At 32.8% G+C, this 27,740-nt stretch overlaps 3 protein-coding genes across 4 annotated transcripts; 1 reads left to right on the top strand and 2 right to left on the bottom strand.

Moving 5' to 3' along the window:
* The first annotated feature begins 11 nt into the window (after window positions 1–11).
* Klp3A (kinesin-like protein 3A) lies at window positions 12–5,983 on the top strand. Its single transcript, XM_077430086.1, has 16 exons — window positions 12–110; window positions 213–450; window positions 526–816; window positions 884–1,043; window positions 1,133–1,344; window positions 1,414–1,576; window positions 1,655–2,207; window positions 2,288–2,662; window positions 2,930–3,133; window positions 3,223–3,517; window positions 3,599–3,870; window positions 3,962–4,084; window positions 4,997–5,215; window positions 5,296–5,484; window positions 5,564–5,673; window positions 5,743–5,983. Exons 2-16 carry the CDS (start codon window positions 213–215, stop codon window positions 5,819–5,821), a joined length of 3,483 nt encoding a protein of 1,160 aa, XP_077286212.1. The 5' UTR covers window positions 12–110; the 3' UTR covers window positions 5,822–5,983.
* On the bottom strand, window positions 5,973–16,683 carry PolE1 (DNA polymerase epsilon catalytic subunit 1). Its single transcript, XM_077430085.1, has 36 exons — window positions 16,551–16,683; window positions 16,305–16,428; window positions 16,014–16,232; window positions 15,702–15,931; window positions 15,300–15,626; window positions 15,124–15,224; window positions 14,910–15,051; window positions 14,566–14,698; window positions 14,381–14,494; window positions 13,863–14,305; window positions 13,669–13,778; window positions 13,474–13,592; window positions 13,067–13,389; window positions 12,752–12,989; window positions 11,921–12,676; window positions 11,687–11,845; window positions 11,390–11,563; window positions 11,227–11,314; window positions 11,008–11,150; window positions 10,697–10,929; window positions 10,491–10,616; window positions 10,328–10,418; window positions 10,057–10,238; window positions 9,785–9,981; window positions 9,559–9,709; window positions 8,756–8,911; window positions 8,486–8,685; window positions 8,273–8,417; window positions 7,985–8,169; window positions 7,787–7,911; window positions 7,617–7,706; window positions 7,376–7,533; window positions 6,773–6,938; window positions 6,527–6,705; window positions 6,320–6,452; window positions 5,973–6,239 (listed from the first exon to the last, which is right to left on the bottom strand). Exons 1-36 carry the CDS (start codon window positions 16,631–16,633, stop codon window positions 6,069–6,071), a joined length of 6,714 nt encoding a protein of 2,237 aa, XP_077286211.1. The 5' UTR covers window positions 16,634–16,683; the 3' UTR covers window positions 5,973–6,068.
* A 2,041-nt stretch (window positions 16,684–18,724) lies between these two features.
* On the bottom strand, window positions 18,725–24,072 carry LOC143911258 (luciferin 4-monooxygenase-like). Of its 2 annotated transcripts, none has more exons than XM_077430084.1 (7): window positions 23,974–24,072; window positions 21,261–21,468; window positions 20,866–21,187; window positions 20,609–20,780; window positions 19,889–20,161; window positions 19,569–19,796; window positions 18,725–19,490 (listed from the first exon to the last, which is right to left on the bottom strand). In XM_077430084.1, exons 2-7 carry the CDS (start codon window positions 21,307–21,309, stop codon window positions 19,191–19,193), a joined length of 1,344 nt encoding a protein of 447 aa, XP_077286210.1. In that variant the 5' UTR covers window positions 21,310–21,468; window positions 23,974–24,072; the 3' UTR covers window positions 18,725–19,190. The 2 variants fall into 2 exon arrangements, with proteins under 2 accessions (XP_077286210.1, XP_077286209.1); XM_077430083.1 differs by having other exon boundaries at window positions 23,835–24,027.
* Window positions 24,073–27,740: the final 3,668 nt, after the last annotated feature.

The raw sequence follows: 27,740 nt of genomic DNA, 5'->3' as shown, positions 1-27,740 counted from the left end.
CCGTGTTAGGCGCTTTTACGGCTGCTGTGGTTTGAGTTGTAACGGCTGTGGTTGCCGCTGACTCTGATTTTGTCCCTTCAACTCATTTCACTGCTGTTATAATAGAAAATGTAATGTAATCTTATTTTAATCAATTTCAAACTATTCTGTGTTGGTTTGGTCGTGTTTGTTTTGTCATAACTATTTGAATTACTTATTGTTACCCATAACAGATGAGCCTCGGAATCGAGGATGTCATCGAAACCGTTCAAGTGGCACTCAGAATCCGGCCCCTCATTCAATCTGAACTGGCTCGTGGATGCGAGCTATGCGTGGAAACCACACCCAATGAGCCGCAGGTTCAAGTCAAAGGCTTGGCCTTCACTTACAATCATGTATTTCCGCCCGAAGTCAGCCAGGAAGACTTCTATAATAACTCCATTAAAGGACTCGTTCAACGATTGCAAAAAGGTTATAAAGTCGATCCTTTTTATTATCCCGTTCCAAATTTTGTATATTCTTGACTGTTTTCTTTTTGTGTGATAGGTTACAATGTGACCATTCTTGCGTACGGTCAAACTGGATCAGGCAAAACCTACTCTATGGGAACGGCATATTCGGATGCAGTCTACAGACCATATGACGTTGGAGTAATTCCGAGAGCAATTAACGATATTTTTGAGTACATCGAAGAAAATTCTGATAAATTTGATTATAAAGTGAAAGTTTCTTTCTTGGAGTTATATCAGGAACAATTGTATGATTTGCTATCAACAAAGTCTAGGGAACAAAGTATTGTCGACATCAGAGAAGAAAATAGAGTGATAGTCTTGCCTGGTATATATACTTTTTTGTATTGTATAGTTTTTATTGTACAATTGGTTTTACTTATTTTTTTTTTAAGGTTTAACTGAAAAAGTTGTAACGTCGGTTGATGAAACGTTAAAATGCCTAGTACGAGGATCCGATGGTCGTGCAACCGGAGCTACTGCAATGAATCTTCAATCGAGCCGTAGTCATGCTATATTCACCGTACACATTTTTAAAGAAAATAAAGAAAATCGGTAGATTTTTGTTTGCATTTTGCTCACTACATTTAGATTTTGGTTTGATTATTTATTTTTGTCGCTTTAATAATTGTTAAAAATAACAGAAATCAGTCGACGACGTCTAAATTTCATCTGGTTGATCTGGCTGGTTCAGAGCGATCGAAAAAAACGAAAGCGACTGGCGATCGATTCAAGGAGGGCGTTAAAATCAACCAGGGATTGTTAGCACTTGGTAACGTTATTTCTGCCTTGGGAGACAGTGCAAATAGAGGATTTGTTGGTTACCGAGATAGCAAATTGACTCGTCTTTTGCAAGGTAACTAATCGCTTTGAGACATTTAACACAGGTGTTACATTATTTAATGTTGTATAAATATATTCACAGATTCACTGGGTGGGAACTCAATGACACTCATGATTGCTTGTGTAAGTCCAGCGGATTACAATTTAGAAGAGACGATAAGCACACTCCGGTATGCTGATCGAGCTAGACACATTCGCAATAAGCCGATAGTTAATCAAGATCCAAAGTCTGCCGAGATTATGAGGTATGTTCATATATTTCCTAAATACAACAATTTTATTTGAAGGTACTATATACATATATGTATGTATTTTCTATACAGATTGAATAATTTGGTGCAAGAACTTCGTTTGCAAATAGTAAATAGTGGATGTGGAATATCATCACAAGACACATCAGAAATTTTAAAGCAACTCGAAGAAGAACGCAGAAAAAACGTAGCGTTGCAGGAGAAATATCAAGAGGTTTTGGCTAAAAATAAAAAACTGTCTACAGAATTACAAAAGTCTTTAAGCGAACACACGAATATGATCGAGAGGGCTTTCCTCGCGGAAGCATCTAAAGATAAAGTGGAGCGCAAGCTCACCGAGCTGACCGAAGAGTGTAATCAAACTATTGAGCATTTGAAAGAAATGAAAAATGAATCGACTGTGAACGAGGAGGCTTATAATTCGATATGTAAAATGCGCTCGAAGATCGTCGACCTTCAAACGGAACAGAAACAATGCGGTCAAATGATATTGAAACTTGCGGATGATGATGAATATGTGAAGATAGAAAACGAAAATGATGACGATACGGCAGAGAGCGATTCACCCGAAAAGTTAAATGCTAGTGATTTGGATGAAAAAGAAGAAGCTCATGTTTTGGATCAAGTAATTGTTATTATAACTAAAATTTGGCTCAGTATTTAATAGCTATATCATTATAACAATTTATTTAATTATATTTATAGGCTGCAAAGAACAACCAACTCAAAGATTTGATCAAATCGTTGGCGGAAAAGATGAACATGGCTGAAAAACTATCGACGAACAATCAAAATCTTGAAACGTATAGTCAGAATGTCAAACAGAGCGAAACTAAAATATCGGAACTTGAAAAGGAAAAGGATATGCTTTTACACCAACTCAAATCGGCTCAGCTCAAATCAAAGTTAGATCCAAAAGTACTGGACGAACGAAAGGCTAAAATTCAACAATTAGAAAACGAAATAAATGCATTGAAGAAAAAGTGTCAACAACAAGCTAGCCTTATCAAAATGAAAGAAAAGAATGATTTGAAGATTAATACGTTGTCCGGCGAAATACAGCAAATGAAAGCAGCTAAGGTATAAATCTATTTATTATTGGGGAATAAAACGGTTTTGTATGAATTATTAATTTATATATATCTACGACGTATCAACAGATGAAATTTTGTTTTTTTCATGGGTTTAAATATCTTAACAATCTATGCTTCTCTAAAAAGATATGTTAAAATTCTAGTTGTATGCAATACATCTCTAGACATGGCAGATAGTACATACATATATAAAATATGAAGAATTCTACGTATTATCGTCTTAGATTCCCGTTATAGATTAATATATTTGCAGGTGAAATTAATAAGGACAATGCGTGACGAGAATGAACGTTTTCGCAAATGGAAATTGCAAAACGAAAAGAAGATTGTTAAACTGTGTAACCAAGATCGAAAAATGCAGAGTGCTATTGTTAAAATGGAAAATACACATGCAAAACAACAGAACGTTCTGAAGAGAAGAGTCGAGGAAGCCGTTTCTACCAACAAACGATTAAAGGTATTATTGTATACAATTCATTGCATAGATACGAATCTCTTACATTAATTACATTATATCATATTAATATGAATTGATTTACATCGTAGGAGGCTTTGGAACGGCAACAGTATGCGCAAAAGCAACGCGGTCAGAATAATGCTGGCAAAACCGGTGCTGTGCAGCAGTGGGTTGTCGAAGAATTGGAACTAAAAGGTTCGTTGGTTGCTGCCGAGTGCACGCTCGAAGGTTTGATGGAGGATCGTGCAACACTAACGCAACAGATGAAAAAATTGAAAGCTGCAAATCCGAAAGATCCTGATATAGCCGCCATACAAGAGGATATTCAATTGAGGACGGCTCAAATATCTGACCTCCAGCAGAAGATTTTGGTAGGAAATCAAGGTACGTTAGAAGTTTAGTATATTTTTAAAAATAATTTAAGACTATTTCTACTGTACATATTTCGATTGTTTTTGATGTTAGAAATTAAAGCAAAGAGTAAATGGGACACGGTGCAATCGATGGTTGAAGCCAAATCGGCTTTGAAATATTTATTTGACGTGGCAGCTGAAGCCAAGCGCGAGATTCAAAGCAGCAAATTTAAAAATAATCAAGAGAACAGTAAATACGAAGAGCTTCGTGATTCGTTTAGGAAAAATTCAAGCAGGTTAAACGAACTGGAAGAAAAACTTTTGAAAGAAACAACGAAACACAAAAGAGACTTGGCTGAATTAGATAAGCAACACGAAGAAAAGGTTTTTATATAATATAGTATTTACTTAAATTTAACGCGATAATGTATACATATATTCTAATTTTGATATTAATTGCATTTGTATTATACAGATAACAATGTTGATTAAACAACTCAACAATGATAAAACTGGAACGGACAAAGCCCCCGATCGTGATTTATTGGAACGTCTTGAAATATTACAAGATGCTTTTGAACGTGTTCAAAAGGCTAAGGTACATACATACATACAGAACTTCTTTTTTAATGTGTATAAATAATTTTATTTACTGATTACTCAATAATTTCATCAATTCAAACTTAATTTTGTTTAGGCTTGTATTTAATTGATCTGTAATTTATTCAGCTTTTCATCAACAAAAGTAACTAAATTGTCAGTAAATATTTCGAAATTATCAGTGAGTATTCTAAATAATCAGTACGCTGTGATCAGTTGACATATACTCAGTTACTAAAATAAATGATCAGTTATTAAACCAAAATGATCAGAAAATAAAATGAAACGGTCGATGATTAGTAATATCATTTAAAATGTTAATTTTATTTTGACAGCTAGAAAATCGTCAGTGTTGCCATATCGCATTGGTTCGGTGATTACTAGTCAAATGTGAACCGGTCACAGGACAACCGGTCGCTCTAGATCGGTCACACTTGATCACCCATCACACTAAAACTGGTCACGAGAAAACTGGTTGACCGATTTTAGGGTGTGACCAGTTTTAGTGTGACGGGTGATCACGTGTGACCGATCTAGAGCGACCGGTTGTCCTGTGACTGGTTCACATATGAGTAGTAGTCCGTTTATCATCACATTATGGCTCTTAGTATAAAAAATCCTGATCCTATCGACGCACCATCATCCAACTGTCAAAAATTATAATTTCACTGATAGAAAATTGTATTAAAATAAAATGCTGATCAAAAAGGATTTATTTACTGATAAAAAGATAATTATTTACTGAACAAAAATGAATAATTTACTGATCGTTTATTATATTCTACTGATCATTTAGAATAAGTTACTGATCAAGTATATAATTAATAAGTGATAAATTTTTCATTTTTTTACTGACCACTTGGAATTATAAACTAACCAAATAATTTGTTGCTATTTTGTTTTATATTAGGCCGAACTACAAGAAGAAAACATGGCGCTGAACGGAGAAATCGAGTCCATTAATATCAAACGACGTAAAATTCCCATGAAGGGGTCCCAAAAAAATCCCATAATTCATAAGAAGTTAGAAGAGATTAACTGGGGAGATGCAGAAGACGAGTCCTTTGAAGAGTCATTTTCTAAAGATCCTGATTGGCGTAATACCCCTGTATCTAAACGTAACCTTAAGGTATATTACTTATTTCTATTGTAAATTTATAAAATAATTAACTTGACTATAACGAGCTTGGCATATTATTTATTTTTCAGACACGACAAACCGTGACGATCTCAGACGAATCTGAAATCATCGTCAAACGGACGAGCGACGGTCAAGTCAAGTGCGCTTGCAAGACAAATTGTTCACGAAGGTGTGGATGCCGGAGGGTAGATTCAAAGTGTAATAGTAATTGTAAATGCAACAGTGAAATATGTCTCAATAGGCATGATTCGAATGAGGTTTGTTAATTTTACAAGGTGCACGCTTTGAATGTTTCAATTTTGATTTTTTTTTTAATTTTGTAATTTGAAATTTTAGAATCAAAGCTCAAATGGCGATGATACGAGTGAAAATATGGAATGTAATGATGACAAAGTATATAAGGGCGATTCACAATCTGAAAGTGAAAATCAATCGAAATTTCCAAGGTATAGTAACTTATTTACATGTACATATGTACTTTTTAAAACTAAAATTAATGATTTTGTTCATTTTAGAATTTATAACAAGGAAAATGACTCAACATTGCTGAACAGTGAAAAAAAGAAGCGAAGCTTCTTTTATCACAATGATTGATATATAAAAGTTTGTCGACATATTGTATTGTAGATATTATTTTTTTGACTGTTTTAATTATTCATTGAATTTGATATTCTAATATCTGAATAATTAAATATTATAATTAGCCGTATATGTTTGTATATTGATAATAAAATAAAGATATTATGAATTTTAATTTAAATTGGATTTATTTAATTAAGATTTTTGATTAATCCGGTTTTATCCATATAAAATATAATACATAAATTAATAATACAAAATATCATTGAATGGTCTGCAAATTGAACAAAACTGCTTCATACAAAAGGGGCATTTTGAAGTATTCGGAGATGATTTTAAACGTTTTTAATGTGGTGACAATATCTTTCCTTGACAGCATCAGTTTGAAGTCACCAGCACAGGTACACACGTTGGCTAAATTCTCCCTTTTCACCTAAACATATCGAAACAATTAGATGGAATGAAAAAAAAAGGAAAATAAATAAATTTATGTATGTGTATGTATATGCATACTTGATGACAACGGCCACATATTAAATCTTGTAATATGAAAGACATAGTTTTTTTATTGAGAGCTTCGAGCAGACGATGTTCTAACTCAGCGTTCTCGTATGCTGTTCCACAGACGGGACAAAGGCAAACCGGTCTGTAACATAAAATTTGCTGTAAGATTACAAAAAAAATTTAGAGAAATTATCATAGTTATAGACTCATCGGTACCGATTGCCTTCTATGTCTCGGTGATTGTCCTTGCACATATCAATGTCTCGACAGTGATTGCAAACCTTGCATATAACTTCACAGAGAGTGAACGAAGCGCACGGATCTCGCCAGACTGCTGCCTCGCTGAATTCTCCGATGCCGATCAGTTTGAGGAGATTTCGTCGAAGAAGATCCACCTGAATATAAAACACAATTTAGCATAAAGTCATCCAAACACTTGCCATAAATCATAATTAGGTTTACCTCGTCAGTTAATTCAGTTGCTAAATAGAAGACTTTACACAGCGCGTTAATGAATTCGAGAGCTGGGTTTCTATGTTCAGTTTGATTTTCGAAATATATACTCATAAGACTTCCATCATTTGCTGTTTTCACTGATGACGATTTCGTGTGAATTTTTTCTACTATCCTGTGTATTAATAAGTATATGTATATGTAGGTAATTAAAATTCAATTTAAATGTAGTACACATATATGAAGGTTATTCTTTTTGTAAGAATCGTTTCATAACAAAATAATAAGTATTGTAACTCAAAATCATAATAAATATATGTATATCTTAACCATTTTTGTACATAATTATCATTGATGTCCGAGTACTTTGAATAGTCCTCGTAGAAAATCTTTGCCATCAGTTCCCTATACCAGTCGGTAACAGTTTGAATGAAATGGTACTGTAAAATAGCTTTCAAGATTTAAGAGCTTAGAATTAAAAGAATTATAGACACGATAAAGCATGTTCCCAATCAGGGTTCATTCTAAAGTGACAACTTACGATGTTTGAATATGTAAACAATTCTTACTTAGAAAAAAATCTTGTATATTATAATCTATCATTGTACTAACTGGAATAATTTTTGCGATATTTCGCCTCTGACGAGTGTAAGAATATCTTCTGGTTGAGTATGAGCAACACTCACAAACCCTGCGACAGATCCAGCGAATTGTTCTCGGACCAGCATCGGTAAATACTCCATGAGATTCCAATTCATTTCAATTGAAGACTATGTAAACATGAATGATTATACCACGTTATATGCATGTACATATGTATATGAATTGTAGAAAAAAAAATATCACATCTTACCTCTTCTTCTACTTCTTGAGAATTTTCAATTTGAGTATTATTAACTGATTTAGACTCCCCAACTTCGGTTAAACCTCTCGGTAGTTTTCCCTGGAAAAAAGTATGAACTCATTATTATTCAAAATAAAGATCATCTGGTTTATAAATGCTAGAAATAATGTATAACAAACCTTTATTCCAGCATTGTTAGCAAGATCTAACCATAATAAATATGACCAGCATTGTTTATATGATATTTCAATTCCATGGAAAATTTCTTTATTTCTAATGCTCTGTACAACAAATTCAACATAACCTATAAAATATTGATCAATTTAATGAGAGAAAATTTTGTTGTAATACAAATTGATTTAATTTCAAAATTATACCAATAGCGTCCGAGATAGATTTTTTTTTCGTAGAGAGAATAATCTTGTTAAAATTTGCGAAGACGATTTGTGAACCTAGACGTTTAAATTCGGCAATAAGTTGCAAAAAAAGTTTTTTCATTAGATTGTGCAAAGTCCGACGTAGAGCTGGATCGTAAAGAAGGCACGTAGGAGTACGCAACCACCTGAAACATATTACAAGTTTATATTATGATCACTATTTGTTTCCAACTGTTTAACTAATTTAACCATACCAATAAATATGCAAGAATGTATGTATTTACATACCTATAGAAATGCGTCAGTTGAAAATCGGCAAAGACATTCTTATAAGCAGCAACATCTCTGAGCCACGTGCTGATCATTGTACGAAGAACTTTAAAAACGGCACTACATTGGGCCGACTCGTCATAGTTTAAAAAAGTATTGGCACCTTTGAATACATATAAAATCAGAATATTTCTTTAACTGCTTAATGTTTATATATGCTAATACACTTACTGATTGAATCCGGAATGAGAGGTTGCAGTTGGGCACCGAAAGATGTTGCAACGCTGGTTCCTTCAATTTGTAATATTTGCGATGCCTGCATCAGAGCACACACTGCTAAGGAATCGATTTCCAATTCAACACAAACATTAGAATATGCACCACTTGCGCAGTGAGTATTCGCTCCAAGTTCTTCAGTTTCACTTACTAGTCTGTAATAGAATAAGTTACATCAAACGAAAGAAAGAATTGACTACGAATGTTTTATTTGAGGGTACATACCGGTTGTCGTCAATTTCTCGACCACCAAGATCCGGCCTATCCATGTCGGAACACCATAAGACGAAATTGTGTTTGATTAAATGTCGTGCAAAAAATAAATCGGTACCAAATAGGGTTGGATCTGCCGGCATATTACCCAACGGTAAATGAAAATATCTAAAATAATATTTGCTTGAATAAGTAATATTCAGTGTAGTATATTTTAATAAACTATCATGCGATTAACCCTTTGCCCGCGGCAATAAATATAGCGAACAAGCCCTGTATGCGGCACCTTTTTCGCAAATTTGGCAATTGAGTTTTCGACCTTAAATACAGATTTTAATATTTACTCAAGTAACCAGATATGTTAATTAACACATAAAGTATTTTTTAAACAATAAAATACATAATATATGGATTAATTGTCAAATAATCATTCTTCATAATTGTATGAAGACATGACGTCACTTAAACGAGGTTTCAGTATGGTTCCACAAAAAACTAATTTTTGACTGGTATATATTCATTTTAAGCAAATTGAATAGATGGCATTCAACTCTCAGTAATACATTCAACCAATTTTGAACCTTACAACAGTTGAAATAGGCGCATATAAGCCTCAAAATCCCGTGCAAAGTTCAGAAATTCTATGGAAGACAGCCGCGCTACAGACTTGTCGCCCAAAGTTTCCATAGAAGACGGCTGCGGGCAGACGGTTAATATTCAGACCGGTTCATACTCATATACATATTTAATTATATAAGACTCGGAAGCTTTTATGAGCTTGATATACTTGTAGATGAAAAGTCAAGATACTTTACCTACACTGCTCTATGGTCATATCTATAACAGAATCCAAATTTAAATAATGTCGAACGATGGCTCTAGCGCCTAATCGTTGCCACTCCAACGCTCCATACAATGTATCAACATCTCGCACGTAAATCGGTACCAAAGGAAATTCTCCCAATCCTGAAATAGATATAATTTTAAATTAGAACAACCACTATGCACGAAAAACAAACAATATACGAGCTTCAGAATTACCAGGCATGAATGTCAGCAACGTCGAAATGGAATAAGTAGATTGAACAGCGCAGAACGTCGGGCCTTTATGATCTTCTCTGTAATCCTGCAACGCCCTCTGAATCAGACGGTATATTTGCTTCACGTTTGTTTCGAAAACTACTTCAAATGTCATGTCTGATGGGGGTAATTGAGATTCACTTGTGCCACTGTTTATTCTGAAAACATAGAATTAATTTAATTCAAAATTTTATTGTATTGCAAACACACTAGAGAATTGTTAAGTAGAATACTTTGATGTGCGCTCAACGTTGAATAGTGTATTCATATTAGGCATTTGATTCGTCTTAACCGTGTCTAGTACGAATATGTAAGACCGTTTTGTTGGGCCTAAACACAAAGACCACATTGCTCTGTTTGAACCGACACCGACGTGTTGATAAAGAAATATGTGTTTCAAAGCCGGTGCACCATTCTAAAAGTTGTAGTGAAGTTATTATCGCTTTTAATTATTAAATGCATTTGTTGAATTATTCTTAAACCAAGAGATAGATTTAAACTTACAATTTTTGGTAGATATGGTTGATATGCTATACTTTTAAACTGCAATTGATTGAGTGTAAAACTGTCCACATTATTGTTTTGCGATGCTAGTCTAAAAATTAAAACTAATTGTTAATCTGCTCCAATAATTTAATAAAATTATCATATTATTAATTTGGCTTACTTTCTTGCTTCTTGTCTATCCACAGTACATATACAACCTAATTGTACAAGAATTTTAAATTCTAAGCTCAGTTGAGTCTCGTATATACCTTCAATTTCTGGTGCTGACAGTTCACCCATCAAATCTCTAAAATATATATGTTCATACAATAAAAACAACATTGATATAAATATTTCATAAGATATTAAACAATACACAAGGCTCACTCTTCGTGTTGCCTATATAGTTCTTCAGAAATTGAATATTGATATAAATTCAACACTGGTCGACCCCTCGGAAGTATCCGATTACATTTCTTCCATAAAGTGCTTGATTCTTGTTCACGATTGACACGTTGATTTACATAGAAAACTCGAGGCACGGTCAATCGAAGTTGATGCAACTCGGTGCCTACCAAAGCCCAAAGACGAAACATTCCTGGTTCACCACTTTCCATTACCTAAAAATACAAATACATAATGTAATGTTTCAACATTTGCCAAGGCGTGTCATAAATTAATTAAAACAAATATATTACTTGAATAATTTGCCATGGTGTATCTAATAAGACTCTTTGAGCTCTTTTTAAGAATCCTCCCAGCGTACTAGAGGGAGCGTGATTTTGAATTGGTGCGATGTATTCATCGGTTTCAATAGCATTATTCACAAAGGATCGTTTGCCTGTTAAAATGTTTTATTGTACTACATTGCATAGAAGAGTAATATTTTATTCTATTGATTTATGTCTTATATTAACCTTTTTTATTTCCACTACCGCGACCCCTCTTTGCTATTTGCCAAGACCATTTCTTCTTTTGGAAAACAATCCAAGCGAGTCTTTCAGCCTAAAATTTCGAAAATGACAATTGTAGTTGATTATTTTTAGGAAATGAAAGTTGGTATGTATCAGTAATCAGTACCTTAGTGGTTCCAAATGGAGGTGGTGGTCCAAGTGCTTCTCTCCAAGTCGAATATTTGAGTGATTGATCTTCCTCATTAGATGGTTTACGTTTTCGTTTAACTGTTGCAATGATGGGCTTGATAAATGTAGAAGAGTTTCCAGGATGCTGGCCGATATCTTCAATGTCGTTTATCTTTAAAATATAGCACATATGAATTACATATGAGGAAAAATTTGATCGACATTCGTCGATTGGCAAGAAATTGTATTAATTTAGAATATATATAATGAAAAAGATTGTAAAAATAAAATTTACAGTATTTTCGCTATTATTTTCTGTTTGAAAATCATTTGTGGCCTTTGGTTTTGAAGAGAATAATTCACTAATTTTCCGTTGTTTCAAAACATCATTTTTCTCTAGCATTTTTTTATGTAACCAATCAGGATGTTTTACTCGACTAACTGGATTTGCTATCTAAAATAATAAATAAATTCAAATGAATACCAAAATAAGTAATACCTAAGATCAATAGATAAACAATTTAATTACGCCTTGCATTGCTGCTGGAATTGTGATAATTTTTTGTATAGTACCACTCAACCGCTCTATATAATAATCCCAATCAAGCACATCTCGAATGTTGATATCATCATTGATTGAATTGTCTTTGAGCCAGCGTCGCAAATAATGTCGTTTGATGGATGGGTCTGACTGAAATATGGCTAAGGGTACAGCTCGTTCGGTAACTGGAGCACCTTCTGGCTTGCGAGATATTATAAACTTGCACGCCAAGCCAGCATCTTTGACCATCTGATCCCCAAGGAATTCGGCCAATCGTTTCGCAGTTGATATAGATGTGGATTTTTGAGCGCCATACTCTTCGAGTTTTTTTGACATGGACCTGTTTTCGGATATAAGTTCAAATAGTTCAGCGTCGACCATATTACCACCTTTGCTGAATAAAACGTCGAGCCAATAATCGGCGACTTTGGCGACAGAAGCATAGCAAGTTTCGAGAGTGTCGCCCCGCAGGAAAGCTTCAAATACTGATGATTGAAATATTTTGATGATTTGTAGTTCTCCACGTCGTTTCACTTCAAATCCCTTCAATTCGGCCAATGATCCGTCAAAGTTGAAAACAGCATATCGTTTTTTCAACCTTTTGCCTTCTTCTTTGGATGCAGGTAGCACCATTCCCAAATAGGGACCGTCGACTTCGAAGAATATAGAATTTTCAGATCTTTGACTATATGTCGTAGTGGCACGATCTTCCAATTCATGATATTGATCGTTTGTAAAGTGATCCTGAACAAAATATATTATAGGTATAAGGAAAAAATGAAAATCAAAGTAATGAAAAAGTATATTATATGTACTTACTTTAACCATGGCATTCAATATGGCATTGGGATATGAAACATGAATGGTTTTCTTCTTTGGATGTTCAGACAGCACAGTAAACGTTTCAGGGAACGATGCTGGAAGTACGCACCATATTCCATCAGTATCTAATTCTAATGGACGACCGACTTGTTCTATTATTTCACGAGCTTTCATAATTATATGAGCTCCAGTATAACAAACGATCCCTGCCATTTCCATGCTATGCCAACGAGCACTGAAAAAATTACACCTCTGTTAATAAATCATTAACACAATATGTGATTTTTTTATCATAACTAATCGGAAAATTACCCTCGTCTCATGACGTAACCATAAAACGAATTTAAAATACATTTGTGAGCTAATTGAAGGGAATCGTACAAAACTTCACAACTTTTAGCTAATTTTACATCACCAGCATTGCCAGAAGCAATGGCTTCTGTAACTTTTTGCTTAGCTTGTTTATTGAGCGCTTTGTATTCATATCGTCTATCTCGGAAAGCTCGCACAGTGTCGACATAGAAAGAATTTTCCTTTTGACATATTGTAGTGGTTTTCACTTCTTCTTTAGTTATTTTCGTCTTTCTGTAAGCCACTCGGCAGTAATCAGCCAATCGTTTCTTTTCGTAAGCTGCCTAAAAATGAATAGTCGTTTTAAAAATAATATAAAAACTGACATATGTATAACTGACACTGTATATAAAGAATAAAAAAAATACTTGATCTTCTTTGGGCAGAACATGAAAGGGTCTTGGTGCACCGCCTGGATGAAGAGATGGAAATTTTTCGATCTCCAACTGTTGTTGAATTCGTTGGTATTCATTTCTAGTAGCGGGCACTAATTTAACAATGATCTTATAGATACAATCATTCAATTGAATAAATATTCTCATGTAGTTATTGTCAACACTTACTGTAATCTCCTCTCCAAACCCATTCCATGTCTCTTTGGCAAGTCGCACCAGGACGATTATGATCACACACTGCACAAATACTAGAATTAACCATTGCTGATGGCTGTAATCTGAAAATACAAATATGTATATTTTCATATTTATAGATAAATTTCAATCTACAAAATAAAATTATGTTGAGAAAACAGTTTTACCGATTAGTTAAAATAATATTAGGATACATAGCACCAACATCCAAATGATATATGACTGGATTTTCTAATCGATTTGGGTGATCTCTCAATGTTTCCAATTTGATTTTAATTTCAGAGCAAATTTCATCGAAATTCGTTACCAAATCCAATGAAACGTTTTCTTCAACTTCGATAGCATGTTTCATAACATTTGGTATGGATTTAATCAATTTGTCAAACGCCTCTGGAACTAGGCGAAATCGGCATGGAATATCAGCTCGAAAAACCCCAGATTCTAAGGCTTCAACATGACCACCAACATAGGTCTCTTGCTCCAATAGATGGCCATCTGGTGTGAGTTTATTCAATTCCTCGATTTGTTTGTTAGGAAAAATTATATTCGCATGAAAAGCTTCAACCATTAGAAGAGATTCACAAAGAGTTCCTGAACCTTTTCGCAAAACCTTAAAATAGAGATGTACAAATGTATTTTCAATAAATCTTATGAAATTAATATTAAAAAAATATATATCAAATACTTCATCAGGCTCTTGAGGAATTATAGTACACAAAGCAAATATGAATGGATGAACATATTTCATATATAAGTAATATGTAGCAACAGCATCAGACACAGAATAATTAGCAAGGACCTAAAAATAAATTCTTTGATTAAAATAAATAATAATATATACATATGTAAAAAGTATGGGTGCAATTATACCTCGGGTTGTTCTGTAGCCATTTTACACATATCTTCAGGATCCAGTTCAACAGGATCATATCTGAGCTTAGCTTTAGCTACGGCTTTCAAGCCTTGAGATCCAACGGGCAAATAAGAGTCTCTTTTGACCCAACTAAAATAATTTAACAGTATTCAAATTAAGTAAAACTATAAATTTAAATTGTATAATAATAATGTGTTCCAGTTTAGGAGCCAGACAACAGTAAATTACCTGATTGGATATTTAATTACCGAATACCATTTAAAAAATTGACATTGTATCAAAGATGTTTTGAGAAATGTTGATCAAACACATAACATAAAATAGTAAAAATATATATTACCATAAGCAATCCATATGCATTGCAGGCCTACTGAGATATGTACCGTCTCTGGAATTGTTTTTAGAGAAACCAATTTCTCTATGCATATTTAAACCGTGGGTTTGGGCACGAGTTTCAATAAATGGCCAATCGAAAAAATCCCCTATAAATATTAATAAGCAAATAAAAGCTCAAGTCAATATACACATTGATGAGTTGAAATAAAAAAAATTACCATTGTATGTTACGAATATGTGTGGTCTGATGTCTAAAATATGATCAAAGAATTTTTGTATAAGAGACATTTCATTTGGTTCATTGAAGATCGTGAAGAATCTATAAACAAATATTTATTAGTAAAGACAAAATATGTTGTTAATATAAGTATCATACACAGCATATAACACTAACCCTTCGAATTCAGGTTTGGGAGTGAATTCGAAATCTTCAATGTCGCTTGATATGATTTCTCTATTTGTAATTAGGTATCCTTGTCCATCAATCATGTATGAAATCATCATAATTTGATCAGTTTGAGAGTCAGGAAATTTAAGTGGCAGTTTCGTCGTTTCAATGTCAAAGGCTAAAACGATTGGATCAGGTCTCTCTAAAATATCGTCACGTTTCGTAATCAGGGGAGGTTCAGTACCGGAACCGCGTGATTTAATTGTATACCATAATCCACAGAATATTTTCATATCAATGGAAACTCTGACATGATAGGGAACATCGTGTTCTCTGTATAAAAATGAAAAAGATAAATATGTATGTGTATTTGATTATTTTATGACAAAATTCAAAGGTTTATCTTACCGAATATCAATGATATTTTCCATGTGATCTGTAGTTTTTTTAGCATGTTCCAAAGCAGCAGAACTAGTCATAGCGTTAGCTAACATTTCTGTATAGATTGTATCAGTTTTTTCCCGTTCTTTATTTTTATTAGCTGCAGTTAAAAGCTCTTTTCGCACTTTAATCATTTCATTTACTGACATAAAAGATAATTTAATATAATTTTGCCTCAAATTGGATAAGTGGTTGGGCTGAAAATTACAAAGAAATTTTATACTATATACTACATTACATGTGATATATCAAATATTCAAAAATTCAATTGAAACTAACCAAATCAAGATCTTCCTTTTCGATTGTTTCTATTTTGGCTATCGTACCGGCAAATTTTTTACTTAGAAATAGTATAACTTCTTGTTCACACTCTTTTCTCGCAGCTATAAAAAAATATGGTTGAAAAGCCAGTGAAATTTTAAATCTTGTTCCATCCATTTTCATGAAGTAATAATCCATGGCTGCAACCAGCCTCTTGTCTTCGTCGAGAATTTCGGTCTGAAGAATAATAAAATGTTACGACAAGTGACATAAAACGTAGTAATAACTCGATTTAAAAAAAAAACTTACGGAATGCATGTTAAGAAGAAATCCAGTTCGCTCAAGATGATCTCGCACTCGATCGAAGCCATATTTTGAATCGATCCTATCATTTTCTAGAGCTATGGAAATTCTCGATTCCGAAGAATCCTCTCTGTATGATAAATTGTTATGTTAGTTATGTTATTGTGAATCTCTAAACAATGTGCATGCATATGTATGTTTATAATTAAATTGTTATGAAATTTAATCTAGATTAGATAATGGATTGAATACCGATATCCTGAGTTATTACTCGTCGAAGGTTCATTTTCCGGCGCCGCGGACCGAAAGTAGCGACCTGTATTCCGTAACACCATGGCAGTATTTGACAAACGTCAACACAGTTCGCGCGTTAACCTAGATTGCCATATGAAAAAAATACCAATGTAATATTACAGTGCTGCCGCATTTATCTTATTCAAAATTGAGTAGGGGAAACACCACAATTGTTTGTTGTTTATATTTAAGTAATACATTAAAATTAGTTAAAAGTTAACGGGAGAACCACTGAGAGTACAAAACGAACTCTTAATAATGCTACACGTTTCATATTTTTAAGCTTTAAAATCCAATAAAGTAGGCAAGTTAAGTATTTCTTTTACCTATAACCACCCATGTATAACGTAGAGCAGAGCATCGCAACCTTTTCACGCATCTCGTTCGAACGCGTTAAATCTATATAGTGCTATACGCTTCTACGTTGCCGCGGTACTCAAGTTACGATGCTCTGACGTAGAGCATTTAATTTCGATATTTAATGGTTTTTTACTTAAAAACGTTCTATGGTGATGAAATGTTTATTTAGTTGAAATATTTATTTATTTTTATAAACAAAACATGTTCAACTTTAATAATTGATTAAAATAGAGGAGTCAAGCGGAGGTCTTCTTTAAAAACCTTTGAGAAATTTTTAATTTTTACACAAAATATAAACTCCGGGGTGCATATTCTAATCAAAATTTCTACAAAAGTCATTATATTTTTGGTAAAATTTTAATCAAATATACTAGAGCATAATATTCAATAAAAAATATCGATAAAACTTTCGATTAGACCACAATTGACCTCCAATCTGGAAGTTACAAACGCCCAGTACAAATTAATTTCATTGCATATCACGAGTCGATTCGGTGATTACTAGTCAAATGTGAACCGGTCGCTCTAGATCGGTCACGCGTGATCATCCGTCACACTAAAACTGTTCACACCCTAAAACTGGTTACGAGAAAACTGGTCACACGCTAAAACTGGTCACACCCGAAAATTGGTCACGAAAAAACTGGTCACACCCAAAAATTAAAAATTGGTCGAATTCGTATTAGCACAAGTCGTGCTAGATTCCTACAGGCTCTTTTTTAAAAGGTGCCGGAGCTCACTTTTTGTCAATCTTTTTGGTAATGAAAATTATCATAATTTTAACGAATTATATAGATATGGATCGTCATTATGTACGCGTGAACATTGTTTCGTTCAAGAACCTGCGTACACAGAGAGCGAGCTGGAGTTCCACGTTCTGCGTTTGGACTTTAGCGATCTTTGTCATGTATGGACTTGTTCGCAACAACGCACACAACAAGCAGACAGTTCTGCCTGCTTGCTGTGTGCGAAAGTTAAAATGAGGATTTGGAAAAACCAAAGCACGTATATATGTATGTGAAATTAAATTCATTTAAGGGGAGGACATGGCACCACCCTTAGATTCGCCTATGACGTTTAAATATTAGGGGGCTAATAAAATTATCTGAGTTTCTTGGAATGATATAATATATAATATTATTATTTGTAAATGTTTTTTTCTCTGCCTAATTCAATTATTTTTTCTGTAACGAATATCGTGGCAGGCAAGCGAACTTTGTCTTGGCGTGAATAGAACTTACCGTTCGGAGTGAGTACCGCGATCTGACTGCTTGCTGCAGAGAAATGTATTATTATAAAATTTCTCTGGCTTGCTGTGTGAACAAGTCCATACATGACAAAAATCGCTGGAGTCAGAGAACATTTCTTTGAATGAAGTCCAAACGCGGAACGTGGAACTTCAGCCCTCTCTCTGTATGTGCAGGCTCTAATTGCTTTTGAAACAATCGATGTTTTTAACATTTTTAAGGTTCACTTTTGTTCACTGCCACACAGCTAAAATTGTAAATTAGCGAAGTGAAACATAGAATAGCCTTGTAAAAAATTCTGGTCTCCCTCACGGGACCGAAAGTGAAACGCCCGAAAACGCAAATATCGGAAGGCAAAGATCGAAAATCGAAAGATCAAAAAAAAAAGGGTACATGGTAAACGGTACTATGTATATATAATATATATATATATATATATATATATATATATATATATATATATATATATATATATATATATATATATATATATAAGTGGCATGCGGTGAAATTATTTCTCTTTTTGTCATACAGCCTTGTTTAATGTGCGCGCGTAGAATACGGGAGGAAAAGCCTGTTCCTCTTGTTCCTATTGTATCCTGCTCGCGCAAATTAAGTGAGTATGTACGACAGGAGGAGAGACCCTTTTTTTATCTTTCGACTTAAGATCTTTCGATTTTCGATCTTTGCCTTCCGATATTTGCGTTTTCGGGCGTTTCACTTTCAGTCCCGTGAGGTAGACCTCAGAAATGCATATCTAATTTAATTAAATAAGTTTCATCACAGATATACAAATTTATTTGTTTTACAATGAAGACACAATACATAGACATATATAATACATATATGGAGACATAATTTATTTCACAATCACATTTATTATTTGGAATTCAATATAAAGTCGTTGTAAATAGAAAGTTATCATAGTATGTAAATACAAAATGAACACAGATTGACACATATTATTATGAATTTTAAAAATTTCATTTTATTACAACTTTGATGTAGGTGTTTGCTTCAACAGCTCTCTTAGCTCACGTCTCAATATCTTTCCGCTTGGATTTTTGGGTATTTCCTTAACAAAACGGACACCACCGTGTAACTGCTTTGGCACAGACACTCGATCAGCTACAAACTTAATTAAATCTTTTTCAGTTACTTTGGCACCAGGTTGAATAACAACGAAAGCTATTGGAAGTTCTCCCGCCCTTTCATCTGGCAATCCAACAACCCCGACATCTCTGACTGCTGAACATTCTAAAAGAATGGCTTCAATTTCAGCAGGTGGAACCTATCAAATATACAAACAAATATTTAAATTTGCAATAATATTAGTTGGATAATCAATTTAATGCAGGTTTTTCATTACCTGAAATCCTTTATATTTAATGAGTTCCTTTATTCTATCGACAACATAGAAATACTGGTCTTTGTCAAAATACCCCACATCACCAGTGTGCAACCACCCTTCAGAATCGTAGATGTTTTGAGTCGAAGCTGTATCGCCAACGTAACCTAACATCATAAGGGGACCTTTGAAACAGAGTTCACCTTCCTTGTATGGTCCTAGGGATTCTCCTGTTTGCAAATCGACAACCTAAAAATAATTTAATAAGTAAGATAAATATGACTTATATAATAAGTAAAATGAATAACAAAACCTAAACTTTATATTTTGAATATATTAACCTTAGCTGTCGTTCCAGGAACGACGAGCCCACAAGAACCTGGTTTAACTTCGCTATTACCATTGTGTAAAACTGCCAGCGTGGTTTCTGTCATACCATAGCCTTGTTGAATTCTTTTTACACCAATTCGTTTTTGAACAGCGATTTGGGTCTCTTTGGCTAATGGTGCAGCCCCACACCACAATTCTTTCAGACTGCTCAAATTGTATTTATCAACCAATGGATGTTTAGCCAAGAAAACTAATAAAGGAGGCACCAACATTGTTATTGTAACCTGCAATATCAAATTTACTTTTATTTTATCTTTCAAATTTACCACATTCTCACTTACATCTATATTGTTAAATGCGCAATAAAAGTGAGTACGATGTTAATTTAATTTTTGTCTGCGGTACTACTTTTTATATAAACAAGCAGTGAAGATTTGAGCTTGGATTGGTAAGTCTTTTACTTTTAACTTTCCCATATCACAAACGAGTGAGATTTTTGCTTGCTAATTGTAATAATATTTTCCGAAAATATGCTGGTTTTTCGATAAGTTTAACCCCTTTCTCACTCACAAAAAAAATATGAATGTTCAACAGAAGTCTATATTTGAACGAAATAGATTATTATTTATACAACCAATTAAGCTTAAACTTTCTTAAAAAGCAGCACATCTAACTGAAAAGAAATGAAAATGAATGGAAAACTTAATTATTTAAAAAATAAATAAATAAACCTTATGGTTTTGTATTGCACTTAAAAATGCAACTTCTTCAAATTTGACCATAAACACGTATCGTATTTTTAAAGCTAGCAAAACCACATGCGTTATAAAACCATAAGCGTGGAACCACGGTATCAGTGATAGCAGACAATCATCAGGTGAATTAACGTCAATTAGCAGCCGTCTAAAAGAAAACAACTGAAATAATGAGATGGCCTTTACAATGCAAAATATTATTACAACGAAATAGAATTAAAAAAAGCTCATACTTCAAATGCGAAGAAACCAACAAGAAATTGTGATGCGATAAAGCGACTCCTTTCGCCAACCCGGTTGTACCAGATGAACACAATATAATAAGGGGCTGTTTGTAGATGTCAACTTTGGCCAATTCAAACTTGGATGTATCACTGACTTGATCGAACAAGTCTTTGTATAGGGTGATTGAAGGATTTGGTTTGTTGTTTCCGTAACATATTAGCTTCTGTAAGGATGGTACGTCTTTCATGACGGTCATTATCTTCTGAGCCGTCAGCGGAGAACAGAATATCAACTTTGGCTTCGAAATGCCCATAGCGTGAATTAGTTCATCTGAAATAAAAAAAAACATAGATAGATTATTTTATATTGAGAGCATATCGTACATATATTCAAAGTTACATACGTTCTGTGTATAAGATATTCAAAGGAGCAGATATAGCTCCGATGGACATGATAGCAATAGCAGTGATGGTGAACTCAAATCGATTTTCACTCGATATACTGACGACATCTCCTTTATTGATACCGAGCTTCTGCAGAGCTATCGCAAGTTTAATACTCTTCTCTTGAATTTGACGGTACGAAACTTTCTCTCCAGTGGCGTTACATATCTAAATCATACAGATTTCTCATTTTTTATTTGTAAGTCCAATGTGTATATTAATAGACAAATATTATGACAAGATAATATCAGCTAGTAATATATCAAATGTCTATGAATGATTACTATCAAGTATCTACGATATTATCAATAAACATAATTATAAATATTGATAAGATTTGACAGGTATTTGTTAACACATTGTATTTATACGTATGCTTTATTATGTAAACAAATAATTTAGGGGGGGGGGGGGGGCTACTAAATCAGTACCAATTATTTAACTGAGACAACATATTCATTATTTGAATTTTCCAAGTAAAATAAAAAGAAAATTCGCTTAAAGAGCAACATATGTATAATTTACTTAATTTATAAGTGTTTTAATGACAATTTTAAAGACGTAAACTTGTGAACTGAAATTTTTTCTACCAACTGAAGAAATTCTGAAGTAATTTCATACATAAATTGACCAGATTGATGTAAAATATTGTTGAAATTTGATTTTTTTTAAATTATCATCAAAAAGAAAAAAAAACTTGAAAAATAGCATACAATTTTTGTGTGCTAGTTTTGCATATACAAATATTACTAAAAAAAATAAACAATTAAACTTATAATTTGATGCAAGTATTATAATACACCATTATTATATTTTTATTTATTTTTTATTTTACAAATATACCAGGAAGGCTTAACAGGTAAACCCCAAATGCGCCTTCCTGGTCCACATAATTACTACATAGATACATGTAAATCTAAATAATATCTGACATCTATGGTCAGTATACATATATTACAAACATCGTATTATATGTACTTTAAATTTACATACATAACGTAAATCTAATTCAAAGACTATTATTTGATAATTGTGAAATCTATTAGTTAGTATTTTCCATAAAGCGATCTTTTGATAAGGATATATCTTTAATGGATATTCAGTAACCTATTTGAGATGAGTCAAATTTTTGTATGGACTTCTGAACTATGTATGTATGTATGTATGTAAAAACCTGTTTTGAAAATTGAAGAATGAAAACAAAAAACAACAATGAATAGATATGTACATTAGTTTACATGACAAATTTGATTATTTTTTAAACACCTCTTCTTATTGTATGTTTATTTGCAAATTAGTAGTCTAGTAAAATTGGTTTACATATCTTTGAAAATTTGCTTTTGAAACATTGATTATGCATACAGAGCTGCTTTTAGCACGTGTACGGTAGTAACCGAAATCCACCAAGAAATGTACATATTGCAAAATATAATATAATTTTTTCGTAAATTATTTAAGTGGCTTGTGCATATATTATTTCGAAACATTTTAGCCTTATCTTAAGCAAGGAGCTAGTATAACTTGATATTGTTGACCCTGAGTATACCTTATTGCTGTGTAATTATTCCTACTGAAGGAAAGATTATCTATCAATTAAAAGGAGAATATTTGTCAATCTTTCCCGTTGCTGTCGTAATATAATATTTAATATAATATAACATATGTCAATGATAATAACTATGTTGTTGCAAAGATAATACATTAATCTTAACTGGCATTTATGTTGTACCTTCCAAGTTCAATACAAGAATTTTCGTGTTAAAAAGATTTTACCATTGATGTTAACAACAAATATCCCCTTTTTCCGCCAACTTATCTATTATTCATTATTAAAAATAAAGTATGCGTATAAAATCTATTCTGTCAAAATAATGGATGTGCAAAATTGACCATTTTTCACCGATATTTTGCCTCCCACATAATTAATGAATTAAAAACGGTGAAATTATATACATATGTCAATAAAGATAAATCAATATGCAGAGGGGTAGTGATATCTTATTTGCGAATTCCCAATTGCAGTATTGTACAAAGGAAAACTGGAGAAATTCAATTCTTTTTGAATGAATTTTGAATGCAAAAAAATATTTGTCAATTCAAATCCACCCTTCTCTCAATTAAATCTCGGGTATGCTATTGATGACAACATTATCGGATTAAACACACCAATCTTTAAATTTTTCTTGAAGCAATATATGTACGTACTTACATATGTGTGTTACGTACACATGTATGTACATACGTAATTTGAATTCATACGATGTACAGATAACGATTCGTCGGGTAATATATCATACCGTATTAGTTTTTGCCAGCTTTATAACCTTGGTTAGAATTACATTGCGCCGAGATTGGAGTTCAAGGCATTATCAATTAGGCAATTCAAAATATAATAAGCCGGTCGGTAAAATTTATTGAGCGAATTTTTCTTTACATTACAAATACACACATAAGCTTAATGCATATATAATATTTAAATGATTCTCTATTTTTGAAATCAAACAAGTGTATATTGAATTTAATAGATGGTGAACCTGGGCTATGGCATTGTCTCCAGCTGACAGTCGCTGATGAAGAAACTGGGCAAAGGAAGAGAAGTCAGGAATATGAGGGTCTGCTGGACCCCGGATAACATTCGCGACTTCACCTGCCGGCATCTTGGGCGATACTAACCTCAATTGACAGATCGCTTGATTATCGTACCAAAATGAGATCGCGAAACTTTTTTTCGGCGGCCATGTCAGGTGTCGTACATCGTTTTTTATTGTGGTTTTATCCATTTTTCGGGGTATATCATAATAATTATTTGTGGATTTATTCGAGATGACCAATTATAAAAGAGCAACATGACTTAAAACGATAATAATAAACGGTAGATAATAAAAATATTAATAATATAAAATAATAAAGTGTTATCTGAGATTTTCATTTTATAAGTCCTATTTAGGTCGGATAATTGAAAATCGGCAAACTTTTTTGGATGTCTTGTTTATTTGAATCTCGCGTGAAATTTCAATTTAATCAGTATTTTAATTAATTTGCAGAATTTAAAGTTTGGTGCGATGCTGTGCATTGATTAAGCTTAAAGACAAAGATTTCAGAGAAAGCTGGAAACTTCAGGGTAAATAAAAAAGTGTTACATTGGTATTCAAATCCAAGAAGATGTATGTATAAGAAATAAATTATGGTTGGATGGACGATGAGTAGAAAAATTAAATTAAAAGCTAACAATCCTTACTGAATGAAATGTACGAATATAAAAATACACTGAAAAGTTTTTAGGAAAGAAAACATGATTTGTGCCCGCTTATTTATGCGTTTTAATAGTTGAAAGTCTGAAATCAAAGTTCAAATTAATTATGTACGTATTTATGTATGTAAAATTATACATATGCAAAATGTTCATATTAATTTTGTTTGCAAATACATCGATTGTAAATAATTTAAAGATTTCTTTGATGTTGTTTATAATCCATCAAATTTTATTATAAAGTATACACTATTGTGCATACCGAGCGGACCCAGAGTTCATTGTTCAATTGTTGTAAATGCATTGTTAAAGGTTCGCCGAACCTTTTTTTTGGAATCTAGCTTTGTAAATAGAGCCAAACCGCCCCGATTCCTGGAAAAAGCACGGTCTCTATCCGCGCTCTAGTTATTAGATGAAGAATCTACAACCGTGGTAGATAATTTATAATATTTACTTCATGGAATATGAATGCGAGCAATAAAATTCGCACTGTGCTTCCAAATTCTAGAGTTAGACAATGAACCGGTTTTTGTAGGAAATAATTTGATCATAAATAAAAATCTAGCGATTCAGAAATGAGCATTTAAAAATCTAGTTTAGAACATGTATCTATTTGGTTTTTTTATGTAAGGAATAAGAAACCTTTTTATATAATTACTAGCTGAACCCAGCATGCGTTGCAATGCCACAATAACGTATGCAATTCCCGTTCCCGTTCCCATTCCCATTCTCGTTCCCGTTCCCGTTCTCGTTCCCGTTCCCATTTGTCGGAAAAACGCAGGCAGCGAACACATTTGAAATTATTCAATTATTTATTTATTTTACTCTAACAACACATGTCACGATGCGAAAACATTTGCGTTGCGAAAAACGTATTACTCATTAATGTTGTACGAATTTGGTCAGTTAATTAAATAGATTCAGCATGACATTCAGACTGTCAATTCAATAAAATTAGACAAATCACAATTGTTTTAAAAAATGATTTCATCGTGCGTAATAAATAACAAAATAGAACTTCATATGTAGAATTACGCACGGTTCAATTGCCGATTTAATTGAAATAGTGATCAATCGATGTACATATAAATATTAATAATATCTAATAATAATAATATAATATATGTAATTTGTGTAAATAAAAATAGAATAAATGTTTATTTTATTTACTGATAATTTATTATACATATTTACTTTTTTTAATATATATTTATAAATTTATTATATATTATAAAGTATTTAAAGGTACTGACCAATAAAATACAGGCTTTTTCTTAATTGCGACTCTACAGAAAAAACCAAACAATTGTAAAAGAGCGTTTACAGATGATAAGATAAAAAAAGCCAAAAAATTGTTTTTAAAATATTTGTTATATAATGATAATAATAGATCGTGTTAATAGTATATGATACTACATACATACATATGTAGATACTTATACATATGTATGTACATTGTATATATCATATTAATCCGATTTATTTGTCAAAAATAATCTGCCAGACTTAATTTTGAATTACATTGGACAGATTAATTACACTGAGCAACAAAAAAAACTACCAGAGCGGAGACTAACCAATCTTTACTAAGTTTGACCCACTGAATTTGAATATGATAATGATTTTTGTTGTTTGGGTGTCCTTAACGAGATATGAGGGTTTAAAAACATGCGCAATTTTTATAGTTTTTTGGTTTTTGCGGTCTTTAATTCAAAATCTAGTATTTGTCAGATGTGTTTTCTATTGATTGTGATTTACGCTGCCCAACCGTCCGAAATTATATGCGAACCAGGCAGTATATGTCGGAGTATTTCATCAGGTAAAAGTCAAGTTAATTCAGGGCACGGCAATACTAGAGTAGTCGCAAAGAGCAACCAATGACAGGAAGGAGCGGGTCGACCGAGCTTCGCTTCCGAGCCTAGAGGGCCGCCCTGTCGATAATTCCGACTTTTACCATCTTTTCTATGCCACCAGGTGCATAAAAAAATTGTCATATGAACCGTTATTATTGAAAGTGGCATAAGTTCACTTTTCTTCATTTCGAGACATATCTCTCAGATCATTAAATAAAATGCTTTGCATTTAGCAATATTTTGAAATACTGGTGGCCTGTAATACTTTTACTGTGCTTTTCCGAGATTCTGGAGATTTCCTATATGTATTATACATATGAATGTATAATACATTTGAATGTATAATACATATATGAGTATTTCGGAAATAAATCTGTACTGATTTTTATTATTATACTTTACCGATTTATTACTCCTATTCAAACAAATATAATTCACATAATTGATGTTCACATATACATATGTACAATCCAAGGGAAATTTTTTAATTAAATCATACTCCATACCAGACATGCAAAGTTGGCGACCTATTGACTCGCAGGTAATTTTGGTTTATACCTGTTTTACGATATTATTGTGGTATAAATTACACTGAATTATACATTTTTGAAATATATAATAAATTTTCAATAACTTTTAATTAACCTCTTTTAATCAGTGATTATGACCATATAAAAAATCATGATCTTGCATCAATATTAATACATGTGTATAAATATTGATATGTCGCACAACGCAGTAAGAAAAAGTAAGTTTTTACAAACCTCTTCTTACTTCAAAAACGATTTGTTACTTTCATATGTAATATACATATGTATGTGTGTATATTTATGTACATATAGTAATACATGCACATATGTACAAATGTACTAGTGGCGTGCCTCGACTATAAAACAGCAAATGCATATAATTTTTTTTTTAATTTCAGACAACAGATAAGATAACACGATTTTCACATTAACATAATTTTTTTCATATACATATTATATTTCTTCATTACAAACATATGTACATATGTACGGGTGACCGTGAAAAAGTCGAAAATATTCGTTTATGATGCATACATACATGAAAAATAGTTAGTATATACATCAGTGGCGTGCGGTAAAACTCTCTCTGCCCCCATCGTACATCCTCGCTTAATTTGCGCGAGCAGGATACAACAGGAAAAAGAGGAACAGGCTTTTCCTCCCGTATCCTGCGCGCGCACATTAAACAAGGCTGTGTGACAAAAAGAGAGATAATTTCACCGCATGCCACTGATATATGTATATTATATATACATATAGATAGTACCGTTTACCATGCACCATTTTTTTTTGATCTTTCGACCTAAG

This window comes from Arctopsyche grandis, chromosome 4, assembly GCF_051622035.1.
Source record: "Arctopsyche grandis isolate Sample6627 chromosome 4, ASM5162203v2, whole genome shotgun sequence".
NCBI lineage: Eukaryota > Metazoa > Arthropoda > Insecta > Trichoptera > Hydropsychidae > Arctopsyche > Arctopsyche grandis.
This window is presented reverse-complemented; position numbering and strand designations above follow the sequence as displayed.